General features: G+C 40.9%; 1 protein-coding gene across 6 annotated transcripts in view; it reads right to left on the bottom strand.

Annotated features, from left to right (window-relative positions):
* Window positions 1–18,486, bottom strand: part of ELMO1 (engulfment and cell motility 1) — a 538,367-nt gene that overhangs the window by 324,467 nt on the left and 195,414 nt on the right. For 5 of the 6 annotated variants that reach the window (XM_058728689.1, XM_058728687.1, XM_058728686.1 and 2 more), the window contains 6 exons: window positions 13,910–14,061; window positions 11,690–11,768; window positions 7,073–7,117; window positions 6,020–6,070; window positions 3,364–3,486; window positions 1,806–1,937 (listed from right to left, as the gene is read on the bottom strand). In XM_058728689.1, coding sequence (XP_058584672.1) covers window positions 1,806–1,937; window positions 3,364–3,486; window positions 6,020–6,070; window positions 7,073–7,117; window positions 11,690–11,768; window positions 13,910–14,061 — 582 coding nt within the window. The remainder of the gene's footprint in view (window positions 1–1,805; window positions 1,938–3,363; window positions 3,487–6,019; window positions 6,071–7,072; window positions 7,118–11,689; window positions 11,769–13,909; window positions 14,062–18,486) is intronic. The other variant, XM_058728690.1, reaches the window with a different exon arrangement.

The following is an 18,486-nucleotide window of genomic DNA, read 5'->3' as shown; positions in this document are numbered from 1 at the left end:
CTGGGTGGGGAAATAGAACGTAAGCCCCATCCACATTCCCTCAGCCATATCCCTGATAAATAGGCTCTGCCAATGCACAGATGCATGAGAGCAGGGCTGGGGTCATCTACAAGCCTTGACCATTGATACACAGCAAGTACAGGGAAATCTCACGTGGTACTTCAGCCACGAAACTTTTTGCTAAGATTTTAAAAACTAGATTCAACTATAAAATCAAATGTAGTGTCAGTCAAAATATGAGATATGGGAGAGCCTGGTGGCTCAGTCAGTTGAACGTCTGACTCTTGATTTCAGCTCAGGTCATGATCTCACCGTTTGTGGGTTTAAGCCCCGTGTCGGGCTCTGTGCTGACAGCATGGAGCCTGCTTGGGATTCTCTCTCTTCCTCTCTCTCTGCCCCTCCCATAGTGGCACACTCTCTCACAAAATGAATAAATATACATTAAAAAATATGAGATCTGATGAGGTAAAAATGTCACAGTACCTCTGTACAGTAAGTTGCAAAGCAACAATATGATGTTTGACAAGTATACTTATTAGAAAACATATATTAAGACTATCACTATAAAAACAATAACTTATCAGATTTTTTTAGTTTAGGAAACATTAGAAAAGTTTAAAAAAATAGTCACTCCGATCCATTGGATTAAAGTGGAAATGACTCAGTGTTTGTGGAAAGGAAAGCCATTTGGTAATAACAACAACCTTAAAAATATATGCCAAAGAAATGACAGTCCCACAAGTTTATCTTAATAACTTGATCATGGATGTGTATAACTAATGGGCGGCAAAGATGTTAACTGTAGACTTATTGGTAATTTCAAAGCATTGAAATGCTCGGTAAAAGGGTTTGATTAAATAAAGTGTAGTCCATCCAAATAATGAAAAAGTCTTCAGTGATGAAAAACAATACAAATAAACTCACGTGGAAATATTTGCAAAGACAATGCCCATGAAAGGCAAGGTTTCCCAAATATCATATAAAGCAGGATACTGATGTATATAAATATTAATATTTGTGCGTGTGTGTGTGCACGTGTGTGTATTAAAGGAGAGGGTATCCGGTAATATAAAGCAATGCCTGGTGATTTCTAATCCCTGAAGCCAAAATCTCATTTTTTGCCATTTACAATGGAGGCTAAAATGGAGACCTAATTTTACAGCCGGAGAATTTGAGATTAATTAGCTCAAAGTCACAGGAGAAATGCAATGATGATAAAGGCAAGAAAGGAATCCAAGTTGAAACAAAAACAACAGATTATATTCCAGACAAGCTGTGTTCTGATCTGTAAACTGAAAAAAAGAAAATCTAGGAGCCCATAGCAAGTGCCCATAGCAAGGCAAAACTTTTAGGAAAATATAAATCACATAAATCTGACCGTGAATACATGTCAGGAGCCTCCCAATTTGACTTTGATACAAAATCCATGTATGTAAGTAATCCAATCACTAACCCAATAATAAGATCCATCCCACAGTTGCCATTGCCCATTTAATTCGAATAGAACCTTAAGCATCTTGTGAAGTAGATTTAATGAAGTCTAGATGCATCCCGGGCTAACTACACTTAATCAGAACCGAATAAACAAACTCAGTATTAGTCACACTTGTGCAAGTTATTCCGCTTCACTGCAGCCAGAAGAGATTTTCATGTGATCCTGTTTAAACAGCTAAACATCTGGAAAATATGGAAACTATTCTGTGAGGCGCAAGAGGACCACACGCTCGGAGGAGCCATCAGTTGTGTGGCTGGGGTCAGGCCCCTGATGTTGGAAGGAGAGCACTTACTGGAGACAGCTTACTTACAATGAAGCCAAGTTTTTTATAATCCCGTGTGTACATGGACTTGCGTTTCTCCATGCTGCCACTGCTGTTATTAGGTTCAGACTCTGCATCAAAAGCGATTCTTCGAAGTTCAAATATGATGTCCCTCTGAGCCTGAAGGCGTTAGGGAGAAAAAAAAAAGGAGGGGGAGGGAAGAGCTGCTTTCATTGTGTGACATTACATACACTCCCTCTTTCCCCAGGGTCTAAATGAATCACTGCTTTCAGGCAAAAGAAAAACAGATAAAAGACAACCAATGTTCTAAGTTAGGGCTCTGCATAGTCCCCCTGCCACTCTCCCTGCTGGTCAGCCCTGGCAACCCTCCACGATTATCCTCATGGCCAAGTCACTTGGAATACTGGTGTCAATTGCCTAGTCAAGTTCTAAATGGAGCCCCAAGTATGATGGAAGGCTTGGGTTCAGAAAAGCCAAGTTCAAGAACCTGGGACTTCCGCACTGTTCGAAACAAAGTGAGAGGCACAGAGGTTTATGAACAGCATTCAAGTGACAAGGGGTCCCAGACTCCACTAAGAAGTGACTTCATGGAAACAAACCCTTCAAAATGGCTAAAATGGTTAACTTTCTTGTTATGTGTATTTTACCATGATAAGAGAAAAATGTATGTTTTAAATAAATAAAAGGAAGCATTTCCAAACAGGGAGGGCTGTTCCACATTAAGATGCATGGCCTTCCATCACTAGAAGTGGTAGGATGACAGTCTCATCTCTCTGGGATGATTACACTTGGCCTTGCCAAAAATCCAGGGCATGGCGGACAGCCTCTCAAAGCCTCTCCATCATTCTTAATCGCATGGCCTCGTGCCATGAACGAAGTGCCGTGGCTGTTACACACTTCACATGTGCAGTTCACATCTGCAATAGATCAGGCCCTCACGTGCCAATAATGAGTGTTTTCCTTTCCAAAGCTGCAGCGCTGTTTAAGTTGAAAATGTGCTACAGCAGGATTCCCAGCTGTTTCCTCTCACTCTGCCCTCACACAGTAAAGTTCCCCAAAAGCCTTCTGGATGGAGACATAACCTCTCACACACAACAACCAGAGACCTTGAGAGAATTATAACAAACAGCCAACCAACAAAAACGCAAGCCCAGAAATCAGGTGTCACCTGGGACCCCCACCTTCGGTAATGACGACAGGAGAATGGAAATCACTTCCTCAACCTGCAGGGTCAGTATCACACAGAGCAACCAAATGGCCCTGGTTGTCCGGGAACTTGACTCCAGAGCCATTACCATTGAAGGTATTGGGACCAAAAGCCAAGATCTGTGGCTGTGTGACATCAGGCTTTCTTATCCAATAAAGGAAGAATATGCATGTGTTCGATGTATAATGAAGTAATCCATTTGCTTTATTCTCTGATCCTAAATTTGCCTAAATCTTAAATGCATTCCCCCAAGTTCTAAGATGATGATAAAACAATTATCATCACCTAAAAATTCCTGGTTTGGGAATAGCCCCAGAAAAGATTTTAAATAACTTTTTCTCCCTTATGTGCTTTTGCTGCTGTCTGGTGAGCACTCACCTGGTCCTGGGGGTCCATCTTGGTCATCATCCTGTCTTCTAGAAGGTTAAAGGTAAGCACCTGTAGCACATACAGCTGGTGTGCCATTTCATTGTTGATGGCTCTCTGAGCTCGGATAACATTCTGTAGAGATAGTTCAGAAAAAATTTAAAAAAGAAAAAGCAAACAATCCCCATCACTATGCCAGGTAGAGCCCCAGAATTCTCCATTTGGAGGCACAGGGAGTGTGGGCTGGTGGGTGGAACTGCCCTTCTGAAGAAAGGGGAGCATGGAGGTGATCTCAGAGCTTTTGTTTATGTTCCAGAGCCCAATAACATTCCTGCTATTTGCGCCAGAAACCAGGAAAAGACCTACTGTGTGAGGGAGGGAGAAGAATGGAAGGCACGAGAAATGCACTGGTCATTGCCACAATATGAGTCAAGAAGGTGTGCCTGAAATAAGCTGAGAAGGAAGACTGGATTTCTGCAACAGAAGCATCCCCTGCAGGTCAGTAGAGGAGCGAATGGGGCATACGTCTTGTAAGCAATTTTGCCATCATTTTACCCTACCATGGTCCCTGACACGTGATCCCACTTCTAAATGTGGAAAAGTTTTAGAAGCAACACAAAAAAGCAAAGTGTCTGTCAGGCCTGCAGTTAATTCACTGTGGAAACTATCCAGAGACCACCACCACCACAATGCAGTGAGGGAATGCATGTGCTTAACTTTACTCGCCTACTAACAATTAAATGAAAAATAAAATGGCCCTTCCCCTTAGAAAGAGAGTGAAAGTGGAACAAATATAAAAGGAATGGCAGGAGACTAGATATGGAGGCCTTTGCCCCCACCAGAGCTGGGTCAGAAAGGAAACTGAATGCTTGGACCTAACATGTATCTTCTTTAGCAGAGACCGTGGTTGTGCCTTAAAAATGCCGAACAACCAAACAACCGGTCATTGTGGTGAAACGACTATTCAAATCAGTGGTTTTGAATGTGATAGAGCCAACCACATCTTGCCATCTGAAAGAACTTTCTCTAGGTTAGCCCCCAAACCCAGCATGCATTGGACTCCATGTCCTAGCTGTGAGCACCACGTCAAAATAGCCAGTTAAGGAAGACAGGCAGAGAGAAAAAATGAGGAACAGAAAAAAGTCACTGAACCAAAATATTGGGGTTGTGTGGGTGGGAAGCTAGTGAGATGGAGAGGTGGAATGAGACCCCATACCCTTCCATTTTCAAAACTGAATGTTACTTCATAGTATGTGCCTCACATCCAAGGTGTATAGCCATCTTTTTTACTAGCAACTCAAAAGAATCTGTGCTCCAAGTTTTTGCCTGAGAATACCACCCTTGACCTTCCAGCCATCAAAGTCTCATAGGAGATTTCCCACTGAAGCAAAGTGATCTTTCAGACATGGCGGCCACAGCCACTTCCACCCATGCTAATTCTGGGCATTCTAACCCCCACTGCCACACCCAGGTAACAACCATGGGCTAAGACCTTAATTTAACATTTCTCATCCTTTGTCCCTCCACCCTCCTCCTCTCACACAAACGCCTTCACTGAACTACATCTGGTAGTGAAGCCTCCACTTCCACTGAGAGCCAGGACAAAGATGAACCATATCATGAATCCCCCCTCTGCAATCTCTACCAGACCATTCTTGGACCAAGAATCTACTAGGATGCTCAACAAACACCCATTTCATATTCCAGTTCCTGGGGGGAAAAGTATGTCATCCCCAGAGAACTGGGGTACCTCTTTCATTAAACAATGAAAATTATACTCATATGTTTCTTTTTATCCTGTCAGCCAGGAAATTTAAAATCAAACTTGATGACAAACTGTAGTCATTGCCATTGGCTTTGGATTCTAGAATATTTATTGTTTGCCCTAATAAAGGTTTTTAACTTTCAAAAGACTCATTATATTGGAGTGTGTGTGTGTGTGTGTGTGTGTGTGTGTGTAATTGTGAGATTGTAGAAGTCTTTGAAATCACAGAAACAGAAATTGCTTCTTTCGTAAGCTGGAAATCAATCATGCATGTTTCTTTCAGCCTTCGGTTAAAAGTCAAGCAGCAGATAAGGCCTCGGGAAATCAGGCTATTTGATTTATTTTGAAGCATTCACAACGTAACATGTAGGGCTTCTTTTCCACTGACATTTCAGGTCATTTTTGCATTGTAGTTCACAAGTGGATTCCATGTATGTCTTTCCTGCCTGTGTCTTGCAAAGGGGCCCAGGAAAATGATGGTCAAAATTACAGGCCTTCTGTCAGTCTGAGAAGGTTTCCAGCTAGCTTCCTCATTAAAAGCTGTATAAGCTCACACAAGTGGATTTTTTTAAGTCAAGGAGCCCCTGATTTCCTAAATGTAAAGCTAGAGTGATGGTAACTGTAATAAACCTGCACCACTGGGAGAGATTTCCACCCCTTTCTGCCAGAATGTCTTTCTAGAGCAGTTCCAGAGACTCCTCCTTACAACCAAAGGAGGCCATTCCTGTGGGAAAGCCTTGTTTATTCCAGTTCCAAAACCACACTTCTTCCTTTCTAGTTCCTACTGCTTCCTCACAGAAGCAAGTCATAGAACACACCACGAATGGAAGCCAAAAGAGGAGATATATGAACACACCAGACCATTCCCACCCAACGAAGAAGTCACGGCACGTAGGTACTCACTGTTAAAATGATGGAACGAAGCTGCTTCTGAGCCAAAATATTCGCCATCTCCTGTTGGAGGAAAACACACCCACATAAAACCTTAGGTTAGAAAAATCCATTTCAACATGGCCCCAAACGACTTTATCCTGGGTGTGCTTCCTAACTGTATATCAGCAGTATTTCTTATGAAGGAATAGACACCAACAGGCAGTGGTATTCAAATGACTTTTTGAATGTTCTGTTTTGATAACAAAGCTTTGTCCAAAAGCAGAGGAAAGAAATCTGGCACCCACAAACTTCTCCTTTTTTTAGGAATTTCCACCTTCCAGGAAAAATTGAGTACTGAATTAAAAGTGAATGCTCCAAAGGAGAGCAATGGCTCTCCATTCCAAAGGTTCATCAGCTTTTATTAGACTATACATGTGTAGGGAGGTTTCACTAGGAGACACACCTGCCCCCAAGGAGATCCCCATAGTAGAGAACCATCATTTTAAGGACCTAAACCTTCTTAATTTATGCAAAACCAAAGAGGGAGTGGTACTTATCCCAGGGCTTGAAAACAATCTATGCAAGTGAACCAAGCAGCTCTTTAGGGAAGGACAAATATCTGAGCAAATGCGAAGCTCTTAGAGCCCACACTCCGCATTGCTAGGCATCATTTCTACAAGCTGTATTTTGGGCTTTGGGCTGCCTGGCTAACACAGAGGAATTGCAGGTGACTTTATTAAAAGAAATGATTCATGGACACTCTTTCTAAATATTGAGAAACAGATAGTAAGGAGAAATTATAAAGTTGGGTACAACCATGGTACAAACATTCAAAAACAAAAATACTGCTCATATTCAGGAAGACACCTGTGTGTTGTTTTTTGGGCAGGGAGGGGCTGGATTTTAGGGTTGCTGCTCTTAACTGAGTAGAGAAGAAACTAAGCTACGATTCAAACACACAACCATGAATTCATTCGAGGTTAAAATAAACTTGCGGGAAACAAGGAGGACCCAGAACACAGGGAGAAAGTGCAAGGGGGACACGCAAGCAGGCTTGGGCAGAAACAGAATGTGGGGACTTACAGTCAGAGGACAATCAAGGATGTCAACACTGCTCTCTACACCAACCTAATGGTGCCATCGTCACCACAGAAAGGAAAGCAAGTAGGAAAGAAGAAGGGATGGAAATTCAGAGGACTCTGTTAGAGGTTACAATTTTAGTTTAACACCCCTGCTGACCCACTGCATTGCAGAGAAAAGTGCAAAAACACTGTGAGGTGTTTCAAATCACCTTCCAATCTCTTAAGAATAAAAAAGCAAGGACAATGACACACACAGAAACAAGTAAAAGAGCAGCCTGGAAAGAACCTGTCTTTCTATGGTGCACACAGAAGGCAGTACTTGCTTCCTAATGCAAATAGGAAGGTCCACTTTTTTAATAAAAGAATTTATTTTCTTTTATAAAAATGAAATTACTGCCTAATCACACACAAAAAAAGAAAAAAAATTCTCTATTTTAGCCTATTGATTGATGAAATTTTAAATAAGTTAAAAAGGACAATTTATTTCCAGTATCTACAGCAATTGTTGTAATTATCTGTTGACATTATTTATCTTTTTCTGTAAGCCTATGGTCACCTTAAGGGCACCGAGACTGTCCTTTTCATCTTTGTATTCCATGCCTGGAGCACTATGTCTGGCAGACAGTAGACAATAAATGATTGGAAATGAAAGAACGTTTTCTACTACCCTTGTAAGGAACAGAAACTTGGTCAGGGAGAAAATAAAAAATCCTTGTCTCCAACAGGGATTTGTTGTTGTTGTTGTTGTTGTTGTTCAATATAAGAAAACTGAGTAAACTTGAGAGTCCATAGAGAATATTTTATACCGTTAAGATGATATAAAAGTATAGATAGATATAAATATGGATGTAGGGGGGCCCCTGGGTGACTCAGTCAGTTAAGCATCCGACTTTGGCTCGGGTCATGATCTTGCAGCTCATGGGTTCAAGTTCTGCGTTGGGCTCTGTGCTGACCACTCAGAGCCTGGAGCCTGCTTCAGTTTCTGTGACTCCCTCTCTCTCTCTCTCTCTCTCTCTCTGCCCCCTCCCCTGCTCACACTCCGTCTCTCTCTCTCAAAAATAAACATTAAAAAAATTTAAAAATAAAAAAATATGGATATATGTATATTAACATGGAAAGATGTTCACAAAATCCTGTTTCATTTTTAAAAGCAGTTAAAAAAATAACCAGTGCATGTAGTGAAAAAAAATCATGTATGTAGAAGAGGCTTTGCTTAGAAGAAAGCAGGAAGAGGGGCCACACAAAGTGTGACCAGTTGCAAGAGTTCTCTCTTGGGGCATGCAATTAGAGGTATCATTCAAACTTCTTCTTTGAATCTGTATTTTCTGATTTTCCCACCAAATCTTTTAAGTTTTAAAAAGGTTTTTGTTTAAATAATACTTATGAAAACCATAAATATTTAGAGAGAAATCTGGAAGGGACCTCACCAACATGTATGCCATGAAAATGGTAACATGAATAATGGCATGTAGTTGTAAGGAAAAGGATCCATTTGCTCCCATCCCCAAGAGCCCCCTTCCCCACACAAGTACCCCTTCCCTTCACCTGTGCAGAGACAGGGAGAATCTCCCACATCCAGGAGGCATGGGGAAGCAAGAGACCCCTCCCTTGTACCACCACCTTCTCCCACACCCCCAAAAACCCCCAGGGGGCCTTGGCAAAGCGGGAGGTTCTGCCCCAGCCCCCTCTAAACCCAGCACTCTCTCAGGCCCACTCAATGAACACAAAACAAAAATATCGCTCCAGTCTGCCTGACAAGTAAAAATATCTGACCATGGTGGTATTTTTCCTCAGTAAAAGCGAAAAGAGGTGTTTAAAATCCATCTGAATTCATTTTAAACATTTTGAAAAGTAAGGAAAACCCAGTTAATGGAGTCCTACCAATGTGTTTGGCCCAAAGTCTGGAGGAGAAGTTGAAATAAATAAAATTTTTTCACTGAAGTGGAATCTGTCCAATGTCCTAAGGCTTTAAAACAAACAAACAAAGCTGTTCCTATAAATCCAATAAATAAATGTTTAGATTATGTTTTAATCTAATTAGAGGGAGAAAATGGGCTTGTGTCTTTCAGGCTCCAGAGAGTTCTTCTCTCGGCAAACAGGAGACAATTCTGTGGGTGACGCCTCCCTGACAATGGGATGCTCTGCAGAGAACAGCAAGGTCAAGGTTGGGATTCTAGCTGTGACTCTTATCTCCTCAGCAATTGGTCAAATTCTTTACTCCCTCTCACTCTCATTTGTAAAGAGGCAATAATAAGGCTTTCAGAAGATATGAGAATTCAATGAAATAAGACACAAAGCATTGAACACTGATCCTGGCACATGGCAAATTCTCAAAATATTATCATTGATGACAGGCTTTGGTAAATTTTCCTATTTACCCCCAAAATACAGAACATTTAATTTTTCACAGGAAAAGCCAATAACAATATATATAATAGAACTGAAGTGATATCCCCAATTAGTATGATCTTCTGCTTTACAAGCTCCACTAACCTTCAGGAAATAACATCAAACTTTTTTTGTCATGTACTTGAAATTATATTTTTAGAGCCAACTCTCTCTTAATGCACTGAAAAACATTTTTTAAATTAAAAATTTAAAATATTCCTTTTCTTGACAAACAATAGTCATGGACTCATCTTAAATTCAACACAATTTATAGAGTCAAAATTAATTTTCCATGTTGTCGCTGTTTTTATTTCAAAGACTAAATTACAGTCTAAATTTTTGGCTTGATTATATATACTCTATCTTTCTTAGTTGGACTGTTTTCTTAAATTATGTAATGTTATTAGACTATCCTTTGTGATTTATTATCATTATAGCAATATATTGCCAATCCGTGTCATCTCAGTCTCATATTGCCTACTTTTCAAAAAATAAAATTTGATTCACAAAATCCAAACCTAACATTATGTTGGTATTCCATTATATTTTCATTGGTGTCATTATTCTGGAGTCAGTACAATAGGCAACTGATTCCCTATTTCTCCATGGTCATTTGATACAAATTGAGAAGATTAACAGTACATCTTGGTGTACCAGGAAGATGCAAAGTGTATGCATCTTACACAGGTTTAGATCTAGGGATCCAAGTGAAATCATAGCACTTAGGGTGGGCATGAGTTTTTGCTTCCCCAAATCCAACCTCTTCTTCCACAGGAAGAAGGAAAAGCCCATGAGGTCAGACCAGATAGCAGGTTTCTTGACCCCCACTCCACACTCAGCTACCAGTTTGCCAGGTGTCCTTGATCTGGCCAGTAGAAGGATCAAGCTTTTCCAATGCCTATGTCAGGACTGCACATGTGAGAGCTGTCAGGCCATTCGCTGGGCTGCTGGAGGTTATCATGAGCTCAGTAATTTATATTTGGACATTAAGAGGGCAGTGCCACCTAGGATTCCACTGGCCACGCTCCCCTTAAAAATCCACCTTAAAAATCCCCTTAAAAAAGCCTGGAGCACAGGCTTAGGGAGGGCAGGCAACCCCCCCCCCCCCCCCCCCCCCCCCCCCCCCCCCCCGCTCTGGCTCAGGCCAGCACCAAACCAAACACAGGAAACAACAAAGCCACTCCCTTCATTGTGCAAACAGAACCCCCTAGGAATAAGCAAATGATTCTAAATGAAAAACCAGAAGCCCTCACATTTAGTCACTGAGGTTTAAAATCCTTGGCAATGAAAGAAAATAAAATTAAAAACTAAAATTCTTGACATGATGTCCAGTAGCATGCTAGCTTCTAAGCTCTGCTAAAACAATTTAGTGGTAACTGTCACAGAGCTCCCGCTATACTTGCTATTGGTGGAAACATCTCATATTTCCAACCCATTTTTAAATGAAGTGAATTGTGACCAAGGTAACACAATATATGTTATGTTGATGGAAAAAACAGGAATGGATTTTGAGGTGCAAGCTATATTCCAAGACGTGCAAAATTCTACTTCTCCCACAGCACCATCTATAATGATCCTTTACTTCACTGCAGAAGAACCAGAGATCTGCAGACAAAGGACAGTATCAAAGGACAGGTTTTACATAGGTCCATCGAAGGGTCCCTTCCCTTGTTTGCACAGAAGAAGGGAAATGTGTTGCTCAGTCCTCCCCGCCACATGCATGTGTGGACAACAGAAATGTCATGGAGCAAAGAGCTCCCCAGACATAGGAACAGTTATCTCAACCAGTAGCAGCCATCTGCGTGTCCTCCCTCCTGTCCTTGCCATCTTAAACCTCCATGGGCAAAGGAGAACAGCTTGCAGGCAGGAAGAAATACCTCTCTTGCCCTAGGAAGCATTCAATGGCATGACAGAAGATCTCAAGGCTTCTACCTCTGCTTCCACCACAGCAGTAACACTTTCATCTCTTTATGTTTCGAGTTTCTACGTTGGGTTTCATTTGATGAAAGGACTCTGCCTCCAGAGCCTTCCGAGTGTTCTTCCTCAGACAAGGGCTTGCACACCTCCAACTAGTGCCCACTGGATCTGTGAACGAGCCCAGGCTGGCCAGCCGGGCTGCAGAGCAGCAGGGATGCCCAAGGACTCCCCAGGATGGAAAGGAAAGGGCACTCACTGCCCCAAAAGTTGCCAGTCCCAGGTACAGTCTTAAGACAAAAGAAATCCAGCTTACCTGCCTTCTCTCATCAGGAGCCTTCAGGAAAAGTGCATTAATCACTGCAATGGTATAGGTTTGGATTTCTTGATCTGTCCTGTAAAGACACAAACAATACAGAAAGTCAGAACAGGCTACCTCTGAGTCAGACCATCATAAGGGTCGTGATCTCCCCAAAAAAAGATGAGAGAGAAAGACATGGCCTAGAAAATGCAGTTGTCACTGAATGAGAATGTATTTCAATCATCATCATGAGGCAGGAAACACAGTGGGAGGGTGGGGGGTACAACTACTGTTGCTAGCTGGACAACACACTGTTCCCTGGGGATAGGTGGTCAGCCGGCTCTCTCCCCTTCTCCTCTATTAGGCTTAAAACATGAACCCAGGGGCCGTGTGTGTGTGTGTGTGTGTGTGTGTGTGTGTGTGTGATTTTCTGTCTGCTGCATGAAGTATATAGGGACCAGACTTGCCTGTCCCTACACTCCTGGACTTATTATAAAGGATACCACTTTTATCTCCATGGCAATGATATTACATATTCTAAAAATCTATTTTCAAACAAAAACGTTTTAAATAATAAAAACAACAGGTTTTTATTTTTTAAATTTACAAATTTTCTTTTTACCAAAATGAAGTCAGAAATTCCAAATGAAGCAAAAATCTCATGGAAGCTCCATGGTAAAGAGTAAACAAGAAGGACCCAAGGCACAAAGAGCAGCCGGAGAGCTACATTTAGAAATAATTTAGGGAGAAGCAAAGTTGAGAACGCAGCCCTTGGAGGGATGAAATCTAAAGCCCAGTGCTCCGCAGGCTGGCCATGTAGCCTTGGAAGAGTTCATGGGGTATCCCCAAAACACCGTCTCCTCATCTGTAACACTGGGTGAGAACCCAGGTTCTTAAAGGTATTGCTTTTAGGATAAAATTAGTTCATGTATATAAAATCCTCAGCATGGCACTTGCCAAATAAGAAACTCTCCACTTTGGCAAAATGTACCGTGAATGCTCAAGTATGCCCTCGAGATTCAGAGAAAAGACACAGACTATAGAAATAATGCATTTCACATTCAGGGAAATGTGAAACTGGTATTATTTCTAGACAGGTTTTGCACAAAATCATCATTTTGCACACAATCATCATGTGCTCATTTTCCCTGAGGCCACAATGCATAGCTTGTGTGACTTAAAACCTTATTACATCCTGGTCACCATCCCCCCTTCCAAATGAAAGAAACATCTAATGCACTTTGGTAGTTTACATTATAAACATAACAGGTAACATTTTTGGCATATTGAGAACTAATGAACATTCCCTCACAGCCCCAGCCTGCATTCCCAACCCCAAAAGGCCAATCAGATTTCCTCTTGAGAACTGGCAAATGTGTCCTGAGAGAACAGGGGTGGTAGTTACTGGGAGCCAAGTCACTTTAGTGCCAACCAAAACACAAGAGAAAAGCCTGTTGTGAGGACTCCGAGGAGGCCATAGTTTCTATCCTTGTCAAGGTTTAGCTACTTAAGTCATTCCTGGGTTCTAGAAAGTGTACCAGTATTCTTTCAGTAAACCCCTGGTCTTGTGTAAGCTACCTCAGGGGGTTTGTTGCCACCTGCAACTCCAAATAGGTTAATTTATAAAGTAGCATTGTACAGGGGGGGTGCTTCTCAGAGGCAACCTTACTAACTACCTAAGAGTAGAGAGAAGGGAAAGCCTACAGGCTGTTCAGGGCCTCATCTTAGAGCTCAAGCCGCTAGAGATAAAACACATACGTTACAAAATACAAAACTGAAGGTCACTGTAATCACCTTGAGCCTAAGAAAGAAGCCTACCTTTAAAAATTCCCAATTATCTATGAAAATACTCATCACAGAAAACACTATTTTTAATGACTAAGGAAAGATACTGTTGAGAACTCAAGAGAACAAATTGTCCTATTAGGCCTCGTTAAAAGTAAAATTCTACCGGTATCTACCACATTCATCAAAACTGACTGCCTATGAAGAGCCAGGTACTGGGAACAGGCATGCCCCCCACCCCCACCCCCGCTCCACTCCACAGGCAAGTCACTGTGCCATTTCAGTGTGATGGGGGATGGGTCTGGTACACGGTGTGCCTATATGTCAAATCAAGATTCCTTTTCTGCCTATTTAATCAAACCAATCCAAAGTGTTTCCCAGAGCTCCATGGTGGCTGTCTACCAGAACCATTTCCCCTCCTCATGGATTGGGTGGCAGTGGTATGCTTACCCTTGAAGATGTGGGATAAGTTGTCCAATAGTGATCTCCTGAGCCACCTTCTGGTAGAGGTCATGGCTATTGAGCACCATTGACTCCAAAATGGCCAAGGACCGTTGCAGGATTGAGATGTCCATGCCCGATTTGTTGACAAAACTTGCTATCTGAAAATCCAAGAAGGACACAATTGACTACTTGAGGTAAACAGAGCATAGAAATCCAGAAGGGAGCAAACTAAGGAAATTAGGAGCTCACTTAAGAAACACCAGACACAGAGGATGAAAAGTATCTAGAATTATAGCAGGATAGTAAGGAACACATCAAGTCAGCGATGATTGCTCGTATTACATATTACAAAGCAATATTTATATCTTATTTCTATAATTCAATAATAAGCAACTTTAAAAAGGAGACAGCTTCAAAGAATTATTTTCTGGTTTTTCTGGGATTTTTCTTCTGGGTTTTAGCTTTCAGAGGCAGATGATTTCAACACATATATTGTGAGGACTCCTGTGTTTCTTTGAGACAGTAATTTCAACATATACTAATAGCCATTTCCTTCCATTCCCAGGCTACTCCTTCCCCCACACGATTCATGATTTTTATGTTCATATTATGACCCTGGTTATATTCTTAAGGGATTCACACAAATCACACTTGTCAACACAATCCAACTGGCAACTTCTTAGGCACTGGCTACGCTCCTCATTAGTCAACAATGAAACACTCTTTCCCCCATTCTTCCAATTTCTTATGGTTAAAATACATTCCTTTCATCTCAAATTTAGCAAACAGGAGAACATTTAAATGAGCAGTGCTAAAAGTTAAAATAATAGCTTAAGCACTAAAATATATTCCCTAAGGAATGAATCACTAAGGCCTCAAACACAATAAATCACAATGTAAGAGGGAAGTAAAATAAGGGTTAGAATAATGGATCACAGTAACCCAAACACATGGGTACCATAAAGGTTTTATTTTAGAGGTCTCATTAAAAGTTATTCCTGTCTGTTGACAACTCACACTAAAAGGCTGTTATTATATCAACATAATGACTACTTTCTTAAAAGCTAAATAATTTGGTTCCATGACAAATCGACACTTGCTGCTTCCCCCCATTGGCACTAATTTCTTCCTTTCTGCTGTCCCATTGACCCCTTCTCCTCATCCCCTCTCCATCCTTGTACAAGATTAAACACAAAGGTGCCCATGGCAACCACAGTTACCGTCTCCACTGTTTCTAGCTAATGACTCCCTGGTGGAAGTAAGGGTAGTGGATACAGATACCAATACCCTCTCTGGCCCCAGATACATCTGGATCTCAGGGGTGGCAAATAGATGACATGAAGAAGTATAGTATGGTAATATTATGGCTTTATATTCCAGAAAGCTATTATTTTATAGCATAAAGCACAGGAAGAGTATGAAAATTTTAAGATTCTCAAAAGACTGCTTCAGCTCCTTTCATGGCTAATAAACTTCTCCAATGTGTTTACTGTCCCTGGCAAGCCTTTGCCTTAATCCTCACAGTCTGCTCCACTCTGTCCAATCTACCATGCTAAGGCCATCTTTTTCTGACAAAAATCCAATTACCCTCATCCTGAGCCCACGGTTTAATACTTCACTTAGACCTCCTCTAAACAGAATGTCAATTCCTTGACTTCTTCACCAACACCACCTCAACCATTTTCCATTATCCCAGCATAATTCCTGGTACTCAATTTAAAAAAAAAGCTGAAGAACTCACAAATAAATTTGTTGACAGTACTTCCGATTTTTCTCAGCACTATCTCTCCACCTTCCATGCTCCTTTTCTTGCCCCCATTTAGTAAATTTGGATGTACCTTTAAGACTTCCTGGAGAAGCTTCCACCTGAAAGCCTACTGTCAATACCTGCCCCCCTACCTTGTAGCTTCCACACACTCTTCTCACTTATTCAAGTACTAGTATGGATTGTGTGCCATAAAAGAGGCTTACACTGTCCTAAGATCTGGAAATAGGTAAATGAGCAAAACCCACATGATTTTTTAATTTCGAAGACCTTATAGTCTAGCAAAGACAGGAAAATAAAAAGGCATTTACTATGAAGTACATTAATTGCTTATTCTTGGCATCCAAAAGTATAACTCCAAGTAGATATTCCAACAAAGCCTAAATTAAAAGGTGTGAAAACCTATCTCATTGTCTTCTTAATCCTCCTTTCTCAATTATCACCTTTTTCCAAGTTTGCCATATTCATTAGTGATTATAATTCCAGTCCCCTATTTTCTATCACTACGAACACATTTTGCAATGTCTCCCCTTTGATACGCATTCAGTTGTACATGCACAACATCGGCCCAGGGGCCAACTCATTCTTGGATTACTAAGACTGCATCTTCACTTTCCTTTATGTTCAAGATTCCCCTCTAATACACATTTATCCTCTACTTCCATAAATATCCTTTTGGTAACATTTCCTTTCTCAAAATATCCAACCAGAACTCTCAATATTTTCTGATACAAACTATACCTTCTTTTAAAGTTTCCTACAAATTATTGACCGTCATGGTCCCAGGGGGCTTGCTCAAATGTTGTACAAGAGTTTGTGTTCTCTGCTCTAATTCAGGCATATTTGAATTACATATACATATTCCATTTCCCTTTGCCATTTCTATCAATTTCTCTCCCATAAAACTAACCCCTTACCTTCATCAAAATATTCTTAAAAATTAATCTTTTCTATACTTCACCTCTTTTGTGAGATATGGAACCTATCATTTCAGCAATCCTAATGCAGCTTACAAAAGGAGCATTCTGTGTAACACACTTAGCTGAGTCCTGCCTCGCAGACAGCAGGCATGCAGATCGTTAGAAGTCTACGTACAAGTCTGTGGCTTGAGAACGTGAAAATACTTGTACTAGTATTTTGTAGTACTAAAATACTAGTGGCTTTTTTAAACTAACTGCCACCTTTTGCCTTTATCTGTCAGTGGTTCTAACCAGATATTTATTTTTTTTTTAATTTTTTTTTTTTTCAACATTTTTTGTTTTTTTATTTTTGGGACAGAGAGAGACAGAGCATGAACGGGGGAGGGGCAGAGAGAGAGGGAGACACAGAATCGGAAACAGGCTCCAGGCTCCGAGCCATCAGCCCAGAGCCCGACGCGGGGCTCGAACTCACGGACCGCGAGATCGTGACCTGGCTGAAGTCGGACGCTTAACCGACTGCGCCACCCAGGCGCCCCTCTAACCAGATATTTAAATGACCCAATCTTTCCATCTAATAAGTACCAATAACCAAGGCATCAGGGCTGACTGAACAAACATAATGACTGTAGACAGGCTCCTTATTAGGTCATGTACAAATTCATCAAAATACAAGCGTTATTCTCTATGTCTATTTTAAATAACTATAGATCTTAGTATAGTTATGAAACAGTAAAGATTTTCTGGTTAAATTTTTAATTTCTCTTGCCTACCCCCAAAGAAACAATGACTTTCTTTGCCTTTGGATTACTTCTGGCTCCATTACTGTACTTTTGGCCCACACAGGTGAGCCAGCCCTAAGCCAAAGCACAGCTGTGTGAAAGTAGGTCTGTACTGTAAGAAAGAAGAGGTAAGAAGAGTTAGCAATAATTATATATACTACCTCCACATGCTTGCATTCATTTTTAAATGTTACCTAAATAATACGGAGGAGTATTTGTGTGGCTTCTAAAAAGCTAAGGGGCATCACAGTGCATGCATCAAAGATATAAACTATTAAAATCACATAAACACTTCTTAGAATAACTTAGGGCGAGATCTTAAAATTCTTCCATGCTGTCAAAACTGAAAAGAACCACAGAGAGCCTGCAGTTCCATTGCCATATTTTAAATTATCTGGGCACAGGCCCATGAATCTCTCTAGTCTTTTAAGAGGTAAAAATTACTGAGTCTCTAAACTGAATTGGCTGGATGTCTGTCCAGGTGCTGAAAACTATGTAGGGTGAACCAGGCCCTCCTGCAGAGCTAAGGCTGTAAGAGCATTTGTATGAAACACCCCTTCTGAGAAAAGGCACTGATGTTATACTTGGCTAGGGGAAAACCAAAGGGTAAGATAGAAAGTTCTAGTTTTTTGTTTTGTTTTTCTTCCCTTTCTTTCTTCTCCACAACTTCCCACCCTCTCCCTAAGTAGCCAACTCTTTAAAAAGCAACATTACATTTTGTCATCAAGGGATTCTACCTTTCAAAATGTTTATGAAATGATGTTATTTATTGCAGACAAAGTTTGTAAACGAGAATCTCCATCCACACATAAGAAAACAGTAAAGAAGAAGACGGGCTGGCAGGGAAAAAATATTTCTCCAAAGTGGTATGAATTTGGCATTAATAGGAAGCCAAGTCTGGACCACAGAGATAAACATCTTTTGTCAGGGCATTTCCTAGATGAGTTTTGTTGAGATAAAGCTCCATTTAAAAGACAGTTGCCTGCATACAATTCCTGGGTTGTGAAAGTGCTGAATTTGATCCAGCTAATGAATAAAAAAAGTTAACCTTACAAAAACTATCAATTATAAAGTCATTTTCTGATGGCCATTTTTCAGATTCTCATAAGGGACTGAGAT

The sequence above is a fragment of the Neofelis nebulosa genome, chromosome 4 (assembly GCF_028018385.1).
Source record: "Neofelis nebulosa isolate mNeoNeb1 chromosome 4, mNeoNeb1.pri, whole genome shotgun sequence".
NCBI lineage: Eukaryota > Metazoa > Chordata > Mammalia > Carnivora > Felidae > Neofelis > Neofelis nebulosa.
The sequence above is the reverse complement of the archived record's forward strand: the minus strand, read 5'-3'. Positions and strand labels throughout refer to the sequence as shown.